The sequence below is a fragment of the Leptosomus discolor genome, chromosome Z, assembly GCF_034619465.1.
Source record: "Leptosomus discolor isolate bLepDis1 chromosome Z, bLepDis1.hap2, whole genome shotgun sequence".
Lineage (NCBI taxonomy): Eukaryota > Metazoa > Chordata > Aves > Leptosomiformes > Leptosomidae > Leptosomus > Leptosomus discolor.
The window spans coordinates 41575840-41595096 of record NC_141419.1 but is presented as its reverse complement, the minus strand read 5'-3'; the positions used below and the strand labels follow the sequence as shown (position 1 = coordinate 41595096).

Here is a 19257-nt window from a genome sequence, read left to right as displayed (position 1 = left end):
AGTGTGACAGCTCTGTAAGTTGAAGTCACCCACCCTCACCATTCCAGTACTGACAAGAGCCACACCACAGCCTCTGTGTTATCCCAGCAAAATCTCTTCGGAAAGATTTGCAAAGTGCAGACAAACAAAAAGAGGGAAGAAGACACAGAGGAGGATTCAGCTGAAGAGCAATCCCAGTTAGGGCGTCAGCTGTCTTTTTTGCATCTGGCCACGGCTTCACCGAGTTTGCTGATGCCCTGCGAGACAATGATACGTGCGTGCATAAGGAACTGGAACGACAGCCACGTTCATCCATGGGAGAAATGTTTTTCAACGTGTCAGCAGAATTATAGGTCTCTGGTGTTACTTAAAAGAAGTATTTTTAAAAAGTTATGCGGTGAAAGGTGGAAAGAAGTGGGAGACAAACACTGACCTCACACTCAGCAGGTGGTGGAACACTTCAGCAAGGACTTTTGTTATGGCCAATTAGACAGAGAGATGGGGAAGGAGAGGTTTTCAGAAGTTGTTTTAACTACTACCGTGATGTATTTCAACACCTACTTAAAATAATGGTGTGTTCTAAAATATTGCTGTGTCAGAGAAGCAGACTCAAGCCCAGCTATTTTCGCTTTCCAGATAAATCCACTCTAACGTTCAGACCAGAAGACTGCGCCCACGGGACGGGTTTCAGTTGGCCTTACACAATGTCACGGCCCCTCGGGACCCTCGTGTCGCGAGAGGCACCTGGAAGACTGTAACACCTCAAGAAACCCAACCGAGAACGCCCATTCCCAACGGCAGCGGCTCTGCGCCAGCTTAGGCGTTGCCGACTTGTCCGTGGGAGCGGGCCCTCCTGGCCGCCGGGGCCCTCGCACCCCCAAGAGCTGCGTTTCAGTCACGCCACCGCCATCGCCAGCCCCCCTATCTCTACGAGAAGTCCGGTGCCACGTCAGCAGCCCTCACCCCGGGCGGGCGAGGCGCCGAGGGTCCCGCCGGCCACCAGCAGCCCCGAAGCACCGGCGATGGACAGGCGGCACGCGCCCGCTCTTCCCCGGCCCACCTGTTACAGCAGCCACTATGACATTACCGTTCCCACCGCTCCGCGCTGGTGACGCCACAGGGCGCTGACCCAATCAGAGGCGGTGGAGTGGGGAGGGGTGGCGGGGCGGGGGTGGTGGGAGCTGCCGCCGGCTCGGGGCGGGGGGGCCGTAGGTGCATGGGGCGGTGGGAGGGGGCGGTGTCCGAGGAGACGCGTCAGCCGCTGCCGTTGTCGTCGTCGTCGCGGGGTCCCTCCCCTCCGGCGGCCCGAGCCCCGCGGGAGCGTCGCGGCGAGGATGAGGCGGGCCGCCTCGCACCCACCACCGTAGCGACGCGGCCGCCTCCGCCATGAAGCGGAAGAGCTGGGCCGAGCCCCGGCGCCGCGCAGCCCCGGCGCCGCCGGCTCTGAAGAGAACTCGGGGCGCGGCGTCGCGGGCGGCGGGGGGCGAGGCGGAGCGGCGGCAGCCGCACCCCGCCGGGCCGGAGACCTGCCTGAGGATCGCCGGTGAGGGGGGCGTGCCGGGGGGGCGGGCGGCGGCGCGGCGGGAGAGTTGAGGCGCAGCTCGGGGCCGAGCTGCCGGCGGGGCGACGAGGCAGGGGCGGCTGGGTGCCGGGTGTCCCGTCCCGGACCGGCCCCGGGGGGTGCGGGGCGCGGCGACGGGGAAGGAAAAGTTCCCCTCAGCGGCGGGTCGCCGCTGTCACCGCCGGAGTCCGGGGCGCTGGGCTGGCGGCGGCGGGTCAGCCCTTGCCTCTCTCCGGCGTTCCGCACGGCGAAGTGTTATTTAAAAACGCACCGCCAGCCCAGGCATTCTTCTGGAAGAATAAATGCCGCGGGTCCTCGGTAGCTCTGGCTATACTGAGCAGTTGCCTTGTGCCGTTTTCTTCGGCTTGTAAGAGAGCAAAGGGAAAATGTGTTTGAACCAGTAAAACATGTTTTGTGGAGGAAAAAAAAGAGTAACATGTTTCTCTCCATGTTGGGGTTATATATTTTTCTCCTAATGTTGTGCTTGCTGGCTAACGGGTAAAATAATGGACACGAGTCGCACCTCTCCTTGACAGCCGGACGCCCACAGTTTGTGCAGGCAGGTTTGCTTAGTGCCCTCCGTCCTTTCCGCGGCCCTGTGATTTGAGCCGTGCCTTGTTTTGGCAGAGGAGCCTGCCTCTGTGGAGAAGTGTATTGGATCACAGCTGAAATAATTCTAGATTTAGGTTTGAGTTCCCCAGCTAAAAGACGTGCCTGAGTTTAGTTTACCGAAAAGCAAAAAAAAATTTTTAAAAATTACTTAGTATGTCCTGTGTCAGAATCTGAGAATGGTAGTAATTACAACTTCTCTTAAAAACCAAGAAATAAACCTCACTTACCACTTCTTGGTGAAGGACATGGGAAATCATGGACAGAGCAAGCAAAAATCCAAGGAGCATACGTGGACAAAAGACACCAGTCTTACCTGTGCCAAGAAACAGGACTCCTTAAATTAACTAGTGTGTCTCCTAGATAACAGTATGTTTAGAAAACTGTAAGATTTTGGTTTGAAAATTTGGTATAGCGATGTAAGAAGAATGTAAACTCCCAAAGCATACCAGATTCTTCTTTTTAGAAAGCTCTAATACTGTCAAGGACTAAAATCCTAAATATTCCAGCCTAAAATACAGCATTTTAGGCCTAATCTATACAGAGAAATGTAATGGTGTGCTTACATGCAGAACTCTTAATGCTACAATAACTCCGTATGTGTGCTTTTCTGTGACTGCAACCATTTTATAGGTTAAATGTAGAAACACCTCATTTGGCAGGTGATGACTTTTTGAAGCAAGGTAATTTCACTACCTAGAATACCATAAGCCCTGTCCAGCTCTGATCTCCAGCAAGCAGGTCTGTCTAACCATTCTCACGCAGCAGTTGCTTGGATCTGATTATGCACGTCTGGCATCAGTAGGCCCCTTGCATTACTGTATTTTCTTCTCTAAAGAAATGTTCACTGGTTTAAATAATACAGTAGAGCACCTCAGCTTCGACTTGTGTTTTTTTCAGTGAGATCTCACCATACACAGCAGAACACAGTATAACAAACTTGAAAAAAAAAGCAGTAATCATTATATTTAATAATATTCCATTTTGCCTTGATCTTCTTACTGCGCACAGTGGCTGCTGTTTGCACTCTTCTAATAACAGAACAATTACTGTCTAATTTTTATTACTCTAGTATGTCATACATGTTTTTTAAAAGAGAAACCATGAAAGAATAAGCCCACAGGCTTACCTTTTTGTTCAGCTCTTTTGAAAGTTATTTCAAGTTTTGAACTCTCAGTTCTGCCTTCTCATAATGCAGTTCTCAGAAATGCATTAATAGTTCTGGACTGGAGATAGATTAAAGCATCAGGCCTTATTCTTGCAAATGGACATACTGGTAAATATTTTAGCCTGTGTAAAGGCTGAGAGATCTGCATTAGCTTATCTGCTTACAGAAACAGTGCCAAACTCATTAAGAAAAATGAGGCTTGCAGCTACCCTCATTTTCATCTTTGCTAAAAGACAGAGGCAGAAAACAAGCCTGAATAGCTGTAAAGATTTATGGATATTTTCTTGTATGATGTTACATTCATAAACAGCAAAGTTTGTAATCTGTTACTTGCATGGATTTTATACTCAGAATACTTAGAGTAATTATTGCATTTCTTTGTTTCCTAATGAATTGAATACATCAGCCATATGTCGGAATAGTTTCTGATCAGAATAATTGAAATATTTTTATTCACTGTTAAGACTAGTTTAGGAAAGCTATTCGTGTAAAAAAAGTGTTTGTTTTGGTCTGTTAAGCTGCATGGTAAGCCTTACCATTTTCTCTTTGTCAACAAATGCGTGAGGCTTGCTTGGTAGGAATTCAATTTGCTGGAACTGCTTGCATTTCTTCTAAGAAGCATATTCCCTTATTCTTCTGATTTCTGAAAGAAGTAATTTATGTGATCTAAAGAAAGTGTAACAATTCTGTGTGACATGCTTGAAAGCTGTTGATTTCCTTTCCTTGGCTGCTTTTCTTTGTCATTGCTCTGATTTTATAAATAACCTATCAAAGAAGATGTGGAATTACAGTGCGTAAACCACAAGCAAAAGGTGTGTGTTTCTCTCTCACCTCTTTTCAGTAGTTAATTCTAAAATGAAGTAACTACAATAACTGTAGTTAATGGAATTAAACTTTAAGGAATATGACGCCATGGGGCATTTCTTGGTTTGTCCTCCTGCTAAATGTGTATCCAGTTTGTTTACAGTGAGGAACTAATTAACATCTTAAAGGATGCTCTAAGCTGTACTATATATGCCTTTGTTTTCTTTGTTGAGAATTGTTTTACGTACACTGTCACTTCGAGTTTTTGTTAAATACCTGTTAAATACCGTTCTGTTTAATATGTTTATTGATAGGTGGTTTTGTGTTTCGGTTTTGTGTTGTGGATTTTTTTTTTTTTCCAAACCATTGAGTTGGCTTTTGTTTTTCCAGTATTGTTGGCTTGTCATTATAAACTTCATGTATTATGTAGAAAACTATTTTTTGGAATAGAAGCTGAGGACACTTCTACTGAGTATCATTAAGCTTTCCAACATTTTGACTATCAACACTTTTGATTAGTTTTCATTGTACAACTATTTCAGTACAAAAGTTGTATTTAGTCTTTTTATCAATATGAGCTCACTTACTTTTTAGTCTTTCTGAAAGTTATGATTTTAAATACGAGTTTAAGGGTTTTAGTACTTAATCCAGCACTGAAAGTGCATGAACGTCTGTAAAGTAGTCTTGTGCATCAGACAAGAGCAGCAGAATGAAAAGACTCTGAGTAAAATAACACAGTGTTGTTCGTCAGTCATGACATGGCCCTGAAAATAATTTTCTTCGTGGTTAAATAAAAAGTTTCTTCAGCTTCTTAGTATTCTTTCATTTTATTTTTCAAAGGCCAGGCAATTGTTCTAATTGCCAACTCTGTCATCACTTAAATTTGAAATATCATAGTGGAGTGAATGAATCTTTTCAAGGACAGAATGACTAGAAAGAAAATCTCATACAATTTTGCTTTTCATCTTGACATTGCAACAGAATTTGCGTTTTATGTTTTCTCATGTGTCTTCCTTATATTTTGGGGTCTTTTAAATCAAACACAACAAAATACCAAGTACCGACTCTGAATTTAGAAATACGCTCATCTTACAATAGTAAATAACTCTCTGGTTACATTCCTGGTAATTCAAAACAGACTAACATTGGTTTTTGTTGGACTGTGAGTCTCCTCTGAATTTCTCATCTAAGGCATCTGTTTAACAATAGAACTGTAGAATTTATCTTTTTATGAAATAATCTTTGTTGATCATATGCAGACTTGTCCTGCAGCGAGTGGCTGTTTGGTATTTAGCTGTCTCTTGCATTACTGAAATTTCTTTCTCCAAGGCCTGTGCTGCAGATCACGAGAAGCATCAGGGTTGTTGAGAGTAAAGGGAAGGAGATTATTTTGTCATCTCTATATTCACATTAACATGATTTTGAACTGGTAGCTCTCAGTTTCTACATGTCTGTTTCCACAGAACACTGTAGATGTGAAAAACAAGCAAAATGCTTTTCCTCCTGTATGCACACTGTAATCAGATGCATGATTATTATAGCTTGTATAGACACGCTTGTGCTAGCTTTAATCTCACTAATTCACATGCCAGCAGTAGCAAAGCTGTGGTAACATAGTCCTTGGTTAGGGGTATGCAGGCTTGTTTTGTTGTACATTGGGTGCTGACTCAGATTAATTGCCTATAGTGGCATCCACATTTCTGTATTCTGTTTTCTTGTATAAGGCTAACAAAATTAAGTGCAATTGAAGTGTATGTAACATACTGCAGTCATATCTCCTAATTGCAGTGCAGATGCGGCCTGTAAGAGAGTGAGCCCTACTCTCCTTCTTTTGAAAGATGATTAGAAAGGTCTGCTCTAGTTTGATAGTTTTAGGATGACCTTTTATCAGAAATTTGCAGAAATCTGGAAGTACTTGAGAACACTTTATGTAAGTGGAATACTAAAAAGGTAAAATTAGCAAAGAGAGCATAAAAATAATAAAATGGAAGCCTTGTTCCTGCAGTCCAAACCATTGTGGAGTCCTAGTGAAATCATTTTATCAGTGCCCTGATGTATTTTATGTGTAAGCCCTCATCCTGCAATCAGATCCTTAATGAAAGAATTCTTCTTTCTCAGGATGTGTTACTCCTAAACAGACATGGTGATTAAAACAGCATTCATCTGATATTGGACTGGTAAGCCAGTAGAAAGGTAGATACACTTACGGGAGAGGACTTTCTCTATGTAGCTCATTTCTAAAATCTCTCTATAGGAAACATGTTAAAAAGATGGAGCCTGCTGTTTACATAATAGGGAGCAATTGTTAGTGGTGCACAGGAACGGACAGCTTGTCAGCATACTGGCATTTGACACACACTGCTCTTATTGGAGGTAGTTCTGTAACTTCATTAAACTCGAGTTTCTTCCAGGGGTTTTAAGAATAGCAACAATTAACATGATCCAGGGATACCAGTGCGGAATTGAATGCCAACAGCAATTCAAAAGGCCATATACACACTGTTCACTCAAGATAGGAGTTCTTATTTTTGTTTGACGGTTTTGCAAAAGCTGCAGAAGATTTTCAGTAAAAGTAGGAGTGCTGAGGAAGCAAGTGATTCTGTTACTTCAAATCCTGTTTACAAGCAAAATGCTAAATTATTTTAGGTCTTTGACCTCTGCAAATATATTTCTTTTCATTTTGATCTTCCTTTTCTATTTGAGGATTTTGGATTACTCTGTGTAGTGCTTTTGTATTTTCAAACGTGATGTAAAGTTTATGTGAAGAAGCTGGTGTGCGAGAAGGTAGCTTGTCAGTTTGATTACTACAGCCATTCCATAGCAAACTTGGATGCAGATGTTGTGTACATGGAGAGTTCAGTCTTAAGTCAATGATTAGACTGGATCTAAAGGACAGATGCCATCGAGGGAAAAATTCTGTCTGTGTATCCCCACTGTTAGCCCCCAGTGGGCTGGTTCAGTGGGCTAGCTCAGAAGAAAACTTTTCCTTGTGAGGAACTTGGTGGCAGCTAACCATTAAATCAGTTTAGAAGTAGTGTGAAATTATAGCTTGGGGCTGTGGTGTGACATGTTTAATCTAGCAATGCCAGTTTAAACACAATCCCTAGATATCAGATCCTCTCAGTTCTCCTTTCTGCTTTCTCCTTTCTGCTTCCTCCTTTGCCCTCAGTCCTCCCACATACACACACGTCAGCCCTTATTCTCACCAGCAAAACAGCTTCTTTTTGCCTTTTTTTTTTTTTTTTTAATACTGTGCTACGATACCTGTTACAGATTCTGATTCACACACATCCAACTTCACACAGTACAGGGAGTAACACATGGTGGGGACAGATGCAGGGGATTTGGGGGAAGCTAGGGCTCCCTTCACCCTTGAACTGTTGGCCTAAAGGCTTTTCCAGGACTGCCTTTCTGTGAAGCAGTTTTTCCCCATAGAGTATTTTGCATCCAGTTGGGGTACACTTGCTTCCTCACCCATATTTCACTTTGTGCGATTTCCTGATTTTTACAGAAAAATGGACAGCATTACTCTAAATTTTATCCTTTGACTTGTTTTCGGGAGATGCTTTGGTAAATGCTGGGAGGTACAGAAGTTCCTAAGCAGGTAATGCACTTTCCAGCTAGTACTGCATCTGCTCTGCCTATAAAATATGACTATTAGAGATTAAATAAGCAAGTTTAGTGCCTTGCTTCTGCTGAGAGAGTAAGGAAGTAGGTGCCTGACTTGCTCAGGAGTTACTGTATGTCCCACTGGTTGCACCTGACCTGTAAATGTTTAAGCCAAACCATTCACGTCAGGCTGCTGTTGTACTGAAATGTGCATTTAGGAAATGTACACTTTTTGGAGGTGTTGTCTGCCTCCACCCCCAGGATATCACTGTACGTAGGTGAGCGCTGAACATGTGAATGTTGAAATATAGACATGGGGGCTCCTTTCGTGGCATACTTTACTGTGTATTTTCGAGACACAAGTAATGATTTCTCAGTGCTAGTCATGGAGGATTCTGTTTTGAAGCATAAAGTGATATCCCCCCCCTCTGGAAAAGGAGATACAGTTTTTCTTTATCAGAAGTTGTGCTTTGAAATTACACATTTATATGCAGGTGATCTGTTTTGATATTTAAGTAGTATATCTGTTCCAGGGAACCTAGTTTGCAAAAAATAAAATCTTTCTTTTTAGGTTTGAATTTTAATGCATGTATTTTATAAAGATATTTTTTCAGCAGGAGGGAGAAAAGTATTGCTGTGGTGCTGCAAGGCCTCAATTTTTATTGACCAATTACCACAAGCACAGCAATTTACAGCAGCAGCGCAGTCAGTGTTTAAAGTTCACTGGGGCCACAGCTCCCCCAGCCATAAAAATAATTTATATCTGTGTGAATACCACTGGCGTTTTTTTCCCCTCAGCTTAACAAAGGAAGCCAGGGCAAGACAAGGTGCCTCCTGCCTGCATGCGTGCAGGCTTTGAAGGGGCAGCCGGGGTGGGATGGGGATGCGGGTGGCGATCTCCAGGTGGTGGGTCCACCGATCCTCCTGCAGGCGGCGGTGAGCTGCCACCTCGCCCCCCGCATCCCTCCAGCGCCTGTCGCCTGCAGGCTTTCATTGCACGCCGCTGCTGTCGAAATCACGGTTTTACCGAAAGATGGGAAGTGCCTGTGTTTTGGTACGAGCGCGATTCGCCGTTTAGTTTAACGTAGGTGCTGAGGGATTTGTAGCTGGGGGGGGGGGGGGGGGGGGGGAGTGTTGGTGTTCGGAGCGCAACAGGTGGAGTCTCTTGCCAAAAGGAGGTGGGTCTCTGCTATATGCGTGGGTGCAAGTCAGGCTCCTGCTACAGTGCCAAGTCGTCAAACAGGTAGCTTTCCTGGGAACGCTTTGTTCGGGAAAGAACACTAAAGAGCTGCGGATTACCAGAGCACCGCTGAGCAAAAACCCTCAATCTTTGTGTGCTGTGTTGCTTAACACTGGGGGAGTAGTAATATCTAGTTTGGTAATACTTAAAAGAAGATTTGTTTCATTTTAAACCATTTAAAGTTGTTCTGTTGACAGGTAGTACTTCAGACTTCTAGCAGAAAAGTGTGGTGTTTCTAAAAGCTTTAAATTTTCTTGCGTTTCAGATCGCCTTTATTTTGCAATTCTCTGCCAAAAACCAAAGAGTGGAGCTGCAAATACCCATTACTTCTGCGTAGATGATGAACTTGTATATGAGAAGTAAGTAAAGACTTATTTTTTCCTGATTTTTACATAAATAAATTAGAGCAACATCAATGAGGAACCAGTCTAATTGACATTCTGTTTTTAAATGTAGCTGAGGAAAACATACCATTCCCATTATAGAACTAATTGCATGAGTTTGGTCCTCTTGGACTTATCTGCCGTGATGATTTATATATCTTAGAATGGTTTCTTGGCTTCCCGGCAGGATTTCTTAAAAATCTTTTCAAAGTAGAAGCTTTCATTGTACCCATTCTTGCTAGAAGACACAGGAACATGATGCAACAATCTATATTCAGAAGTGCGCAGTGGACTGCCACACTGAAGGGGATGTCTTTGGTTGCTCAAGTATTAAGTGGAATGTCTAAACTTCCTAGACTAATAGAAAAAACTGGCAAAATGAGTTCAAGCCTTTATGAGCTGACAATGGATATATTATTTCCCCTGTAGTGAACAGTGTATGCCTTTGTATGTGATCTGGAATGCTGCTAATTTTTTCAATATTTTTGACTAAGGGCATGCTTACTGTTGTTGAAAGTACTGATCAATCTTTATTCTCTGTGTTGACTTTTCTCTAGCAATATTGCCTTCTTTGAATGTAAAGCTTTTGAGTTGCTTTTAAAATAGTTTCTAAACTGGTGTCACAGAATGATACAGGAGTGAGAATTTTCCAAACCTTGAGATTGGTTTTGAGGGGTGGAGTGTGGAAAACAAAGAAAACAGTTTTAGTCACTCTTTGTGTGTGATGATGACAAAACTGTTTCCTCCAACAAAATAGTATGTATTTAAGAAGGCATTCTTGTTTTTAGAATGATGCACATGTATCACATATTGTTACTACTTGCTTTGTGCATCTAATTTTAAAAAAAGGCATTTACAGAGGTCACATATGATTTTTCCCCTTTCTCCTACCAGCTTCTATGCAGACTTTGGACCCCTTAATCTGGCAATGGTCTACCGATACTGCTGCAAGCTAAATAAGAAGTTAAAGGTAACACTTGGGGTTTTTATTCAATATTCCTGACTTTTTAAAGAACAAAACCAAATAGGCCAAAAGGTTTATTTGTTCAGGTACTTTGCTAGGTTCCTAATCCAGACAGGTTTTGAATATAAATGCTAAATTTTATCAAGGTGAGTTTAAGCAGGAGGAAGAGGAGAATCAGGTGGGAAAGCCCACTTACGTTTAAGATCCAGAAGATGCACCACTGTGGCAGTACCTAATGTTAAACTCCTAAAAGATCAGTTGCTAAATGGGTACAGACTTCTTTAAATTAAAAGCTCCCCTCCTGGATTTCAGTCTTCTTGGCAATCTGCTGGTATTGAGCGAGTTTGAGGCTGCAGTGCAACACATTTTTATTTGAGATGATTTTTGTTTAACTTGGACTTCTCTTCTGGTCCTGGCAGCTCTTTGGTTAGAAGCAACATTTGATTTTTTGATAGCTTTTATGGCATTGTCCTGAAGGAGACTGCCGTGCTCCTACTTAGATTATCTTCTCTGAGGGGTGCTCAGTAATTTGGGGGGTTGGGCTCTTGATAGCGCATAGTGTCTTTAAAACAGAGAGTTCTTATATTAATTAACATGAATGCCTTCAAGTTAGTTGACCTCTGACAGATATTGGAGTATAAAACCTGTTAGGCAGATAAAAAAGCTTATTAGCATTAATATGAATCACAGTTTGCCTCTTCAAAACTGCTTAGATCTTGAAACTGCTTCTGAACTATGAAAATTGGGAAGTATGCAGAACATTATAGTTTAAGAGTGGTTTCGGTTTGTTTTTTTTTTTTTCATTCCTTGGTGTCTGTCACTGGTTTTAGTTTCTGTAATTCAGGCTTGCTTTGCCCCTGTGGCACTTCAGACAGGTTTGTGGGAGACAAGATTACCTGATTTTTGTTTACAGGGTGCTCTGAAGCAACTCAAGTCTATATTATAATCCCTTTGAATATCTTGGGTTTGATATTGGAGAGGCATGTTAGGATTGCTGAGGACATACTACTGCTGGTGATCTGGGGTTTATTTGTCTTGGGTGCGTTGAATAGCGTCTGAGCACGTAACATTGCTATTTACATAGTCACATTTTAAGATAGCTTAGCAGTTGATCAAAGTATACAGTTTCAAGCACGTCAAGATTTGTTTCAAGGGCCAGTTAGGGGATAGTTTTTGCTGCCACCGCAGATATAAGTGGCCTTTCTATTGGCAATGCCATTCCACTCTCTTTCTAAGATAACTGGAGAAAACACATGCCAAGCTGAGATGAAATTTTAAAAAGTTATTTATGGTAAAGTTTAGAAATACTTTCGTAATAGTTCAATCTATTTTCCAGTGGTTCTGTTCCTTAGAAACAACTACTAGTTGATTTATCTACTCAGGTTTTCTTTAAGAATAAGAAAAGTCTAAATTCTGTTTTCAAAACTGTTGTGACTTTAACATGCCTGCGATGTTTCAGAGAATGCCACTTTGTGTTTACTTCTTATAAATGCCTATCTGTTACATAGGGCTTGAAGTCAGAAATACTAAATGCATTTAAGGAGAAAAATAAAGATTACTGTAACTTGTATCAAAAATTATTTAGGCTGAATACTGGGAAAATACTGGAACAATCTAGGTAGGGGATGCAATAAAGCTTCCAAAGCTTTTGAGGGACTAGTCCACAGTATACTTGGTCCTCTGAGTACAGGTGGCTGAAAGCAGATAACAGACCCTTGGCATTCCTCTCATTTTATAAAAGAAAGCAGGAAAAGTATAAAATGCAAAATCATAATCTTGTTCATTTCTTGATACAGTCATTTTCATTGATAAGGAAGAAAATAATTCATTATACTGGATTTGATCAGAAAAAACAAGCAAATGCTGCATTCCTCATAGGCTCCTACGCAGTAAGTATTTAAATTTTTACATTTCATCAGCTTGTGTTCAATTTTTCGTACTCAAATGTGTTCGGGTTTTCATATTCGTACTCAAATGTTTTCACTTTTTCACAGGCAGTTTTTCAAAACAGCAAGATAAAACCAATTCTTTTCTCTTGAATAATTTTCCTACTAATGTATTTCATAGTAAGGTACCACATACTAAGACAGGTTTTAAAATGTAGCAGGTATGTGAATGGAGTTGTATGGGTTTGGTTTTTTCCCTCTCTACTGCAATCTGTGCTCCTAAGAAATAAGAATACTACTGAAAAAAAAAATCTTTATGAATATTTTCATTTAGAAAGAATCACTGCTTCTTTATGTTTTTCCTTTCCCCCACCCACACATACTGTCTTTTTTCTTTTTTAAAAGAGAAAACACTATCTTGCACGAAGTACAGTATATAATTTCCCATTGCATGCACATTTAAATAAACTTTTTCTTCCCCAGATGCTTCTTTGCTAGTGTAAGGTGATCTCTTCAGTTAACCTAGAACCAGAAAAGCAGTGAGATCATATGGTAGGCTTAGAGCTGGTATAAAGCCTGGGAATATACAAGGTGGCTGGAAATGTACTGAGCCAGGTCCCTGACTGCAGAGGGGAAAATGGCTGGCTTTACATCACAACTACCTGTGTTTGGAACAGAAAAGTGTGGTCCAGTAATAAAATGCTGAATGCTTCAGAATGAAAGATGCAATGTACCATATTCGTGTTCTGCTTTGACTTGTAAAACACATTGATTGTAGCCATCTCTCTTGTTTACCGAGTAATAAAATGAAGTGAGAACTATGCGGTTTTTGATGTTGGAGATTTGAGGGGTCAAAGCTCATGTAGCCTTAGGTCATTCCTATTTATTAGCTGCAAGGCTGTACAGTACTTGCTGTGATGCTGGAAGTCTCCTTGCTGCCTCTTGACATCATGCAGGAGGTCCTTTTCCTGCTCCCCAGGGTTTCTCTGTTGTCTATTTTCTACAGTACTTATTAAAAATCAAGAAGTAGATTTAAAAATGTATCACTCTTGATATCTGAAACACAGGCGCTTAGGAATGTTTCTGTAGACCTTTGCATTCTTAAACTACATGGAAACTGGCAACATGAGTTACTGAACTTGTTTGTAGCTAAGGCATTATGTTGACAAAACAGCTGCAGCTTTTAGGAAAACTACTTTCTTCCTAGTGACTTGGTGATAATAAAGGCCCAGAAAGCAAGAAGGGACTGGCTTCAGTTATCAGCCATTATTTGGAAGGAAGTGGGTCTTGTTCTTCCCTAAGCTTTTGTTCTAAGTGTGTGTACTAGTATTGTGCAGCCCAGCAGCTGACATTTTGAGCAGAAGCGACAGTACAGAAAGTAACTAATGGCAAAACAATCCAATACAAAAATACTGTGGTTGACTATGTAAAAGTATACAAAAAACCTAACACAAGTTTTATTTCTGATCATCCAGTAGCCCTGCCATGTTGCAGTAAGAACATGCAGTTGAAGGGGACAGACTTGATTAAACTCTAAGATTAATGCATATCGATTATGACAGTCCAAAGCACAGTAATTAAAAAGGAGGCTGTTGGACAGAGGAGAAGGCAGTTTTGGCTTCAGAGAGCTACAGTGAAGGAGGTGAGAGTTGCAGAATACAGAAAGGGTGCTGACACAGATCCAGCTGATGTATGACATGAGATCATGACTGACCAGCCAATGCATGTAGGAGGGCTAGTTGCAGGCAGCTGGCATATGGCAGAAAGAGGCTAGTCAAAACCACTAGTAATTTTCAGAGGCTTGTGCTTAGGTTATTGCATTGTACATGTTGACTATTTCGGCAGTTTCCCTTGAAGACCCAAGGCAAAGGGAAAGCACTATGTGAGTATCAGTCCCCTCCTTGAGTGGGGGCATGTCTGTCTTGCATAATTGCCAGTCCTAGATAGTGAGGTAGCTCTCGCTAGGTGCTAATTTTCTTTCCAGTGCAACAGACTTTGTCTTTCATACTACTTTTTCGGTAAGGTAGGATAGAGTTTCTTCCCAGATTGATGTGGGAGGGATTCCAGTGAAGGAAGATCACAGAAGAAGGACTGTGCCCCCGAGGCATACTTTTTTCCCCTGGTGCCCTTTGATAATCTTTCATGAAGAGGCATGCTTAATTGCAGCACTCGCTGCTGAAGTATTCAGACATACACGTCCCACGTTTCTGCTTTCTGCAGGGACAATTGGATTGTTCTCTATGGGGCGAGCAATAGTATAGGATCTGGTCAGAATGCCTGATGAATATATGTCTATACACATATCTCCTGATTGAAAGGAAATATATTGAGACCTTCTTTATTTAAAACATGTATTATATAAGCTTAAGCATCCACCTACTTCTTCAGTTCAGAGTGTTTTGGTTTTTGATGAAGGATCCATCCAGCTATTGCTCAAAACTTTTAAGAAGCTTTTCTGTAATTTTAGTTAAGCAGACAGACCGTGTCCTGTTGGTAGTGCTCTTCACTGCTTGAACTGAGTAACATCATTTAATTTTTGATCCCTTACAGTGCAAGTGACAGGTTTCCACTGTATTTTGTTTTCTGTGGTTTGAATGTGTTTTCTTGTTTGAGTTTGTTTTTTTAGCTTTATCGTAGGTTCCCATTTCAACAGTTTACCTTAGGTTGAGGAACTGCATGGCAGTGAAGGAGTTCAGGTGGGAAGAGCAAGCAAAGAAAGGGAAAGTAGCCTTTAGCAGTTAGTCATGAAAATAGTGCTAGTCCACATGTATTGTAAGGCCTTTGATAAGTTAAGCATGGTTTTGGATGCAAGGTGCTCTGTGGATACAGGTGCTTTAAGTTATATGTTAGGAATAACAGGCTGCCAGGTTTTCAGGAATAGCACAAGCACAGTAAATGTGTGTGCTTCCTGGTTTTGTTCTCTCTTTTTTACACACAGTCACATTTTAACTATAAAACTATAATGAACTGTATATAACTAGTTCTCCTTTGGAACATGTATGTCCTCATAAACATTCAATATTTTTATGCTAGCAACTTCTGAGCCTGTCATTTTAAGGGCTTGTTGACTTCAAATTTGTATTCTTAAAGCAGAAGTTAAATAGTATTCTGTTTAAGAAATTGGAATATATTAGCATGGTTTATCATTCAACATGTTTTGTTTAAATATATATGTGTGTGTATATGTATCATGTGGGGATATGCTCATTTTGACTAAGGCAATTATGAAAGTCTTCATTAACTGTGGTAAAGTGTCATGGCAGCTGCTAGTTTTCTGGTTTACAAGCAAAGTCTGTTCCCAGTCTTTTCTTCACAGTTGGTGTGTTTTAATGTTTGCCCTCCTCCCTTTCATCTAACTTGTGTTTCTTTCCTCTTCAGTGGAGATAGTTTCTGAACTCTCCAGGCTACACACTTCTTTCTCCCCACTCCCGCATCTGCTGCTTGCTTCCAGGTGTACTTTGATGTGACAGCACAGCCTAACTCAAGCTACAGGGGTCTTCAGTGTAACATGGCCTTAAAAGTGAAGAACAAAGTTTTAAAATATGTTGTTATATATGTAGTTATAGCATAAAATATGATTTTTAAAATTAAATCTTAACAATTTAGATCTTAATCTCTTTATTGTTCATTTTCCATCTATTTTAATTCTGTATTTTGTTTCATTTTTACAGATGACATACTGCATAATGGGAATAATATTCTTCTGTCTAGATTAGCATAAATTTGGCATGTTCAGCCACTCAAAGAGTAGCCAGAATTCGGTGTGTTGGGATTGAATGTTTACACTTTATTTGGGCAGAGGGGGTGAGGGGAAAGAAGGGTGGGATGGGAACCTTTGTTCTTCACCATTTAAAGCTATCTTCACTGTTCAGGCCTTACCACTCTACCAAAGCAGCAGTGATCTTCTGAGTTGATCTCTACAATGGCTTCTCTTGATTTTCACCAGGACTTGGCTGTGGGTGAGGAAAGTCTGCTTCTTCCATCATTGCTCCTTCTATATTAAGAAAGAAAATGTACCCTCTGTGCTCTGTCCACCCAATTCCCAAGCTCCCCCCTCTCCCCTTGGCTGCATTAACGTAGTAACAGTGTTTTTTTTCTCAGGCTTGGCACTAATTATGTACTTGGAGGGTGACCCTCCGAGGGTACCGCCCCATGAACTGCTGTAATTCAGGTCACCTTCTCCAGGACTCATCTCTGTACTTTGTCTATTTTCTCATCTTCTTTCTTCAGGGTAAGCAGCGTTTCCTTCATCCGTTCTGATCCGTAGTACTGTTTTTTGCCTTTTCAGTTTGTTAGTGTCCTTCCTAGCTCTGGGCCTAATGCTGGGTAGAAGCTGGAGGTTGCAGAAGCGATCAGCACCTGCCTGTGTGATGTTGAACTGCTCTGCTCTTACTGTGGCATGGTAAATGGGTAACTGTGGCAGGGCTTGAATTACAAGTGGGTAATCTGTGTTTACCCTAAGCTACATTTTAGTGAGAGGTGCTTGTGTTTGACCAGCAAGTGGCAGAGACAAGATGGACAAAGTACTGGCCTTTCATTTAAGCAAAAGTTGCCTTGGCTCTTTTTGGCTCTCTCTGTGTTCGTGTCCTCTAAAAAGCTACCTTCTCTGAATTGGATTTGGGAAATCATGATTAGTCTGTGACAGCAGCTTTTCCTGCTGTTTGTAGTAGGTTCTTCCTCACAACATTCTTAGCAGACTGCTTGCCTTCATAGGAGAAGAAGGGTTGCTCTTTGAGGGTACACCACTATAGTACTACCTTGCTTTCTTAGCTGTTGTGAAGTTCTGATGTGCACAGCCCAGTCAGTTCCCAGCTAATAGGGTTTTCTGTACCTCCCCTCTGCTGTTTAAAAAGTAATTGGAGGTTTCTTGCTTTTGTTCATGATGAACAGAGTTGTCAGAGACAGGCGCTTATTCCCTCTCTGCCACTTTTATCTACTTGATGACTATGTTTCTGCTAATAAAGGGACTGTTGGCCGCATGTGCATTTCTTCAGTACGCCACAAATCCATACAGGAAGCTTTTTATTCTAATATATTTATATTTTCATTTTGCTGTATTTAACCTTTTCTTCTAAGCAATATTGCTAGAAAATTTAATGTATTAGCTGACTAGTATATCTAATGGAGGTTTTAATGAAATAAAATATTTAATACTTTTAAGTTATAGTAAGATTACACATGTGTGAGTTTGTGTTTGAGTCTGGACACACACAGTAGTTATTTGTGTTTGTTCAGAATGGGTGGTTTGTGATTATTTGCAGTTTACAGCAGTTCAGGCTATTTTGGGTTAGTAACATTTTTGGAACATAGTTGTATCACAGGAAATTTGCTTGTAAGAAGTTTAAAATTAATAATCTATTTCCTTGCTTCTAAGTCGTTATGGTTGGTAAAATGTGTGATTTAGGTAGCATTGTAAAGTAGATTTTGCAGTTAAGTTTATCAGGTGGATAAAGTTGATTACACTAAGTACATCATAGATGTGAATTGAAAGTGTTATTTACTGACTTGAGTTGATGTAGTTTCTAACAGTACAGAATATTTAATTATCTTATTTAATTTTCCTGAAAAAGCAAAAAGTTATGTCGTAGATTATTATTATCAAACATGTTTTGTCTGGCATGGAGCATTACTATTTCACTTGGCAAAGATTAAGATGCCTTTTTCAACCAGAGCCTCCTTTCCTTTTCTCCCAGGAATACTTCTCATGCTATTGTGGTTATCATTCTCATGATTGTAACGCTCATCTAGGAAACCTTTGTTTGAAAACACTAATATGAATTGGATAATAACATGGCTTGCTAAAAGAACTCTCTCATCTATGGTTGGTTTTTAAATGCTCGTAAATAAAGACTGGGTCACCTGGTCCTGCAAGCCATTCTGTTTCATTCAGTGAACATTATAGCGGCCATTTGACTACACAGCAATGTTGGCAGGAGCAGTGCTTCAGTGTACCTTTCCCAGTACTCAACACTTGGATGGTTCTTGACCATTCACAGAGCTGCCTGCAGTCCCTTAATTAGAAACAGATGTCCTAAATGAAAAGGATGATCAGAGCAATGTTAATGGTTCAACTGCTAATCGCAAATTTCTGGCTGTATTTTGAAGTTCAGTAGGATTTTTTTTTTTCTATGCATAAAGAAAGCAAATTTCTAAATTGTTGGTACACAAGTGATTACACAGTTTGATAAAGTGATGTGTTATTTTGGCTTGAAAGATGTCAGTTCCTTATAGTTAAGTAAAAGATTTGTAAAGGATTTTAAGAGTTTTTCTGTGTATTTGTGTGTGTATGTAGATATGTATGAACACCCATCCGCACTTTCATATGATTGTAGGAAAATTCTAAAACGGATACAGCTGTACTTGTGGATGATTTATTTCAGGTCTGCTGAATTTCCTCAGGTTTTTTAAAAAGTTACTTTTTTTTTTTTTTTTTTAATATTTGCCTGACCTGCAGGGAAGGAGCCCCTTGGAAAATCAATGTGAAATTCTAATAGACAAAATGGACAAAAACTAGTCCAGAAATGCCTGCGTTTGCTAAATAACAGTTAATATAATTGCTTGAAATTTATTTTAATATTTTTCATCTTGTTAATAGTACTTCTTGTTGGTTGCTTTATTGGCATTCACTTAAGAAAGCAACTATATTTGTGAAAGTTTCTGTCATCTTAGAAAGCACAGCAGAAACATATTTTATAATCAGTATCTGGACAAGCTGGTTTCACCTGTTGTGCATTTTGATTTCTGGAAGGTATGTCTTTTCCCATTTCCCCTCCTTCCCCCCATACTTACCTCATGAATTTACAAATACGTATTTGTTTTGCTATTCCTCAGATCAACATTTCCATTCTCTTTTTGTCTGAAACTTCAGTTCTGCTTACTGCCTTAGAAAGTCCTTCTCTCTTTCAACTCTTCTGTCTGCTGCAGATCTTTTTGATCACTTTTACTTTCTCTCATTTACTGCCTTTCTTTTGTCCTTTATTCACCCACATCATTCCAATGAAATTGTTCATCTGTAAGGCTTTAGTGGCCTCCTGCTGGTCAGAAACGCTATTAT

The 19257-nt window shown here is 40.7% G+C and overlaps 1 protein-coding gene across 1 annotated transcript in view; it reads left to right on the top strand.

Annotated features, from left to right (window-relative positions):
- The first annotated feature begins 1365 nt into the window (after positions 1-1365).
- CDC14B (cell division cycle 14B) overlaps positions 1366-19257 on the top strand; it is a 43722-nt gene continuing 25830 nt past the window's right edge. Inside the window, exons 1-4 of the mRNA XM_086479352.1 lie at positions 1366-1522; positions 9236-9329; positions 10248-10323; positions 12114-12206. Of these exons, the coding sequence (XP_086335478.1) occupies positions 1366-1522; positions 9236-9329; positions 10248-10323; positions 12114-12206 (420 nt within the window). The remainder of the gene's footprint in view (positions 1523-9235; positions 9330-10247; positions 10324-12113; positions 12207-19257) is intronic.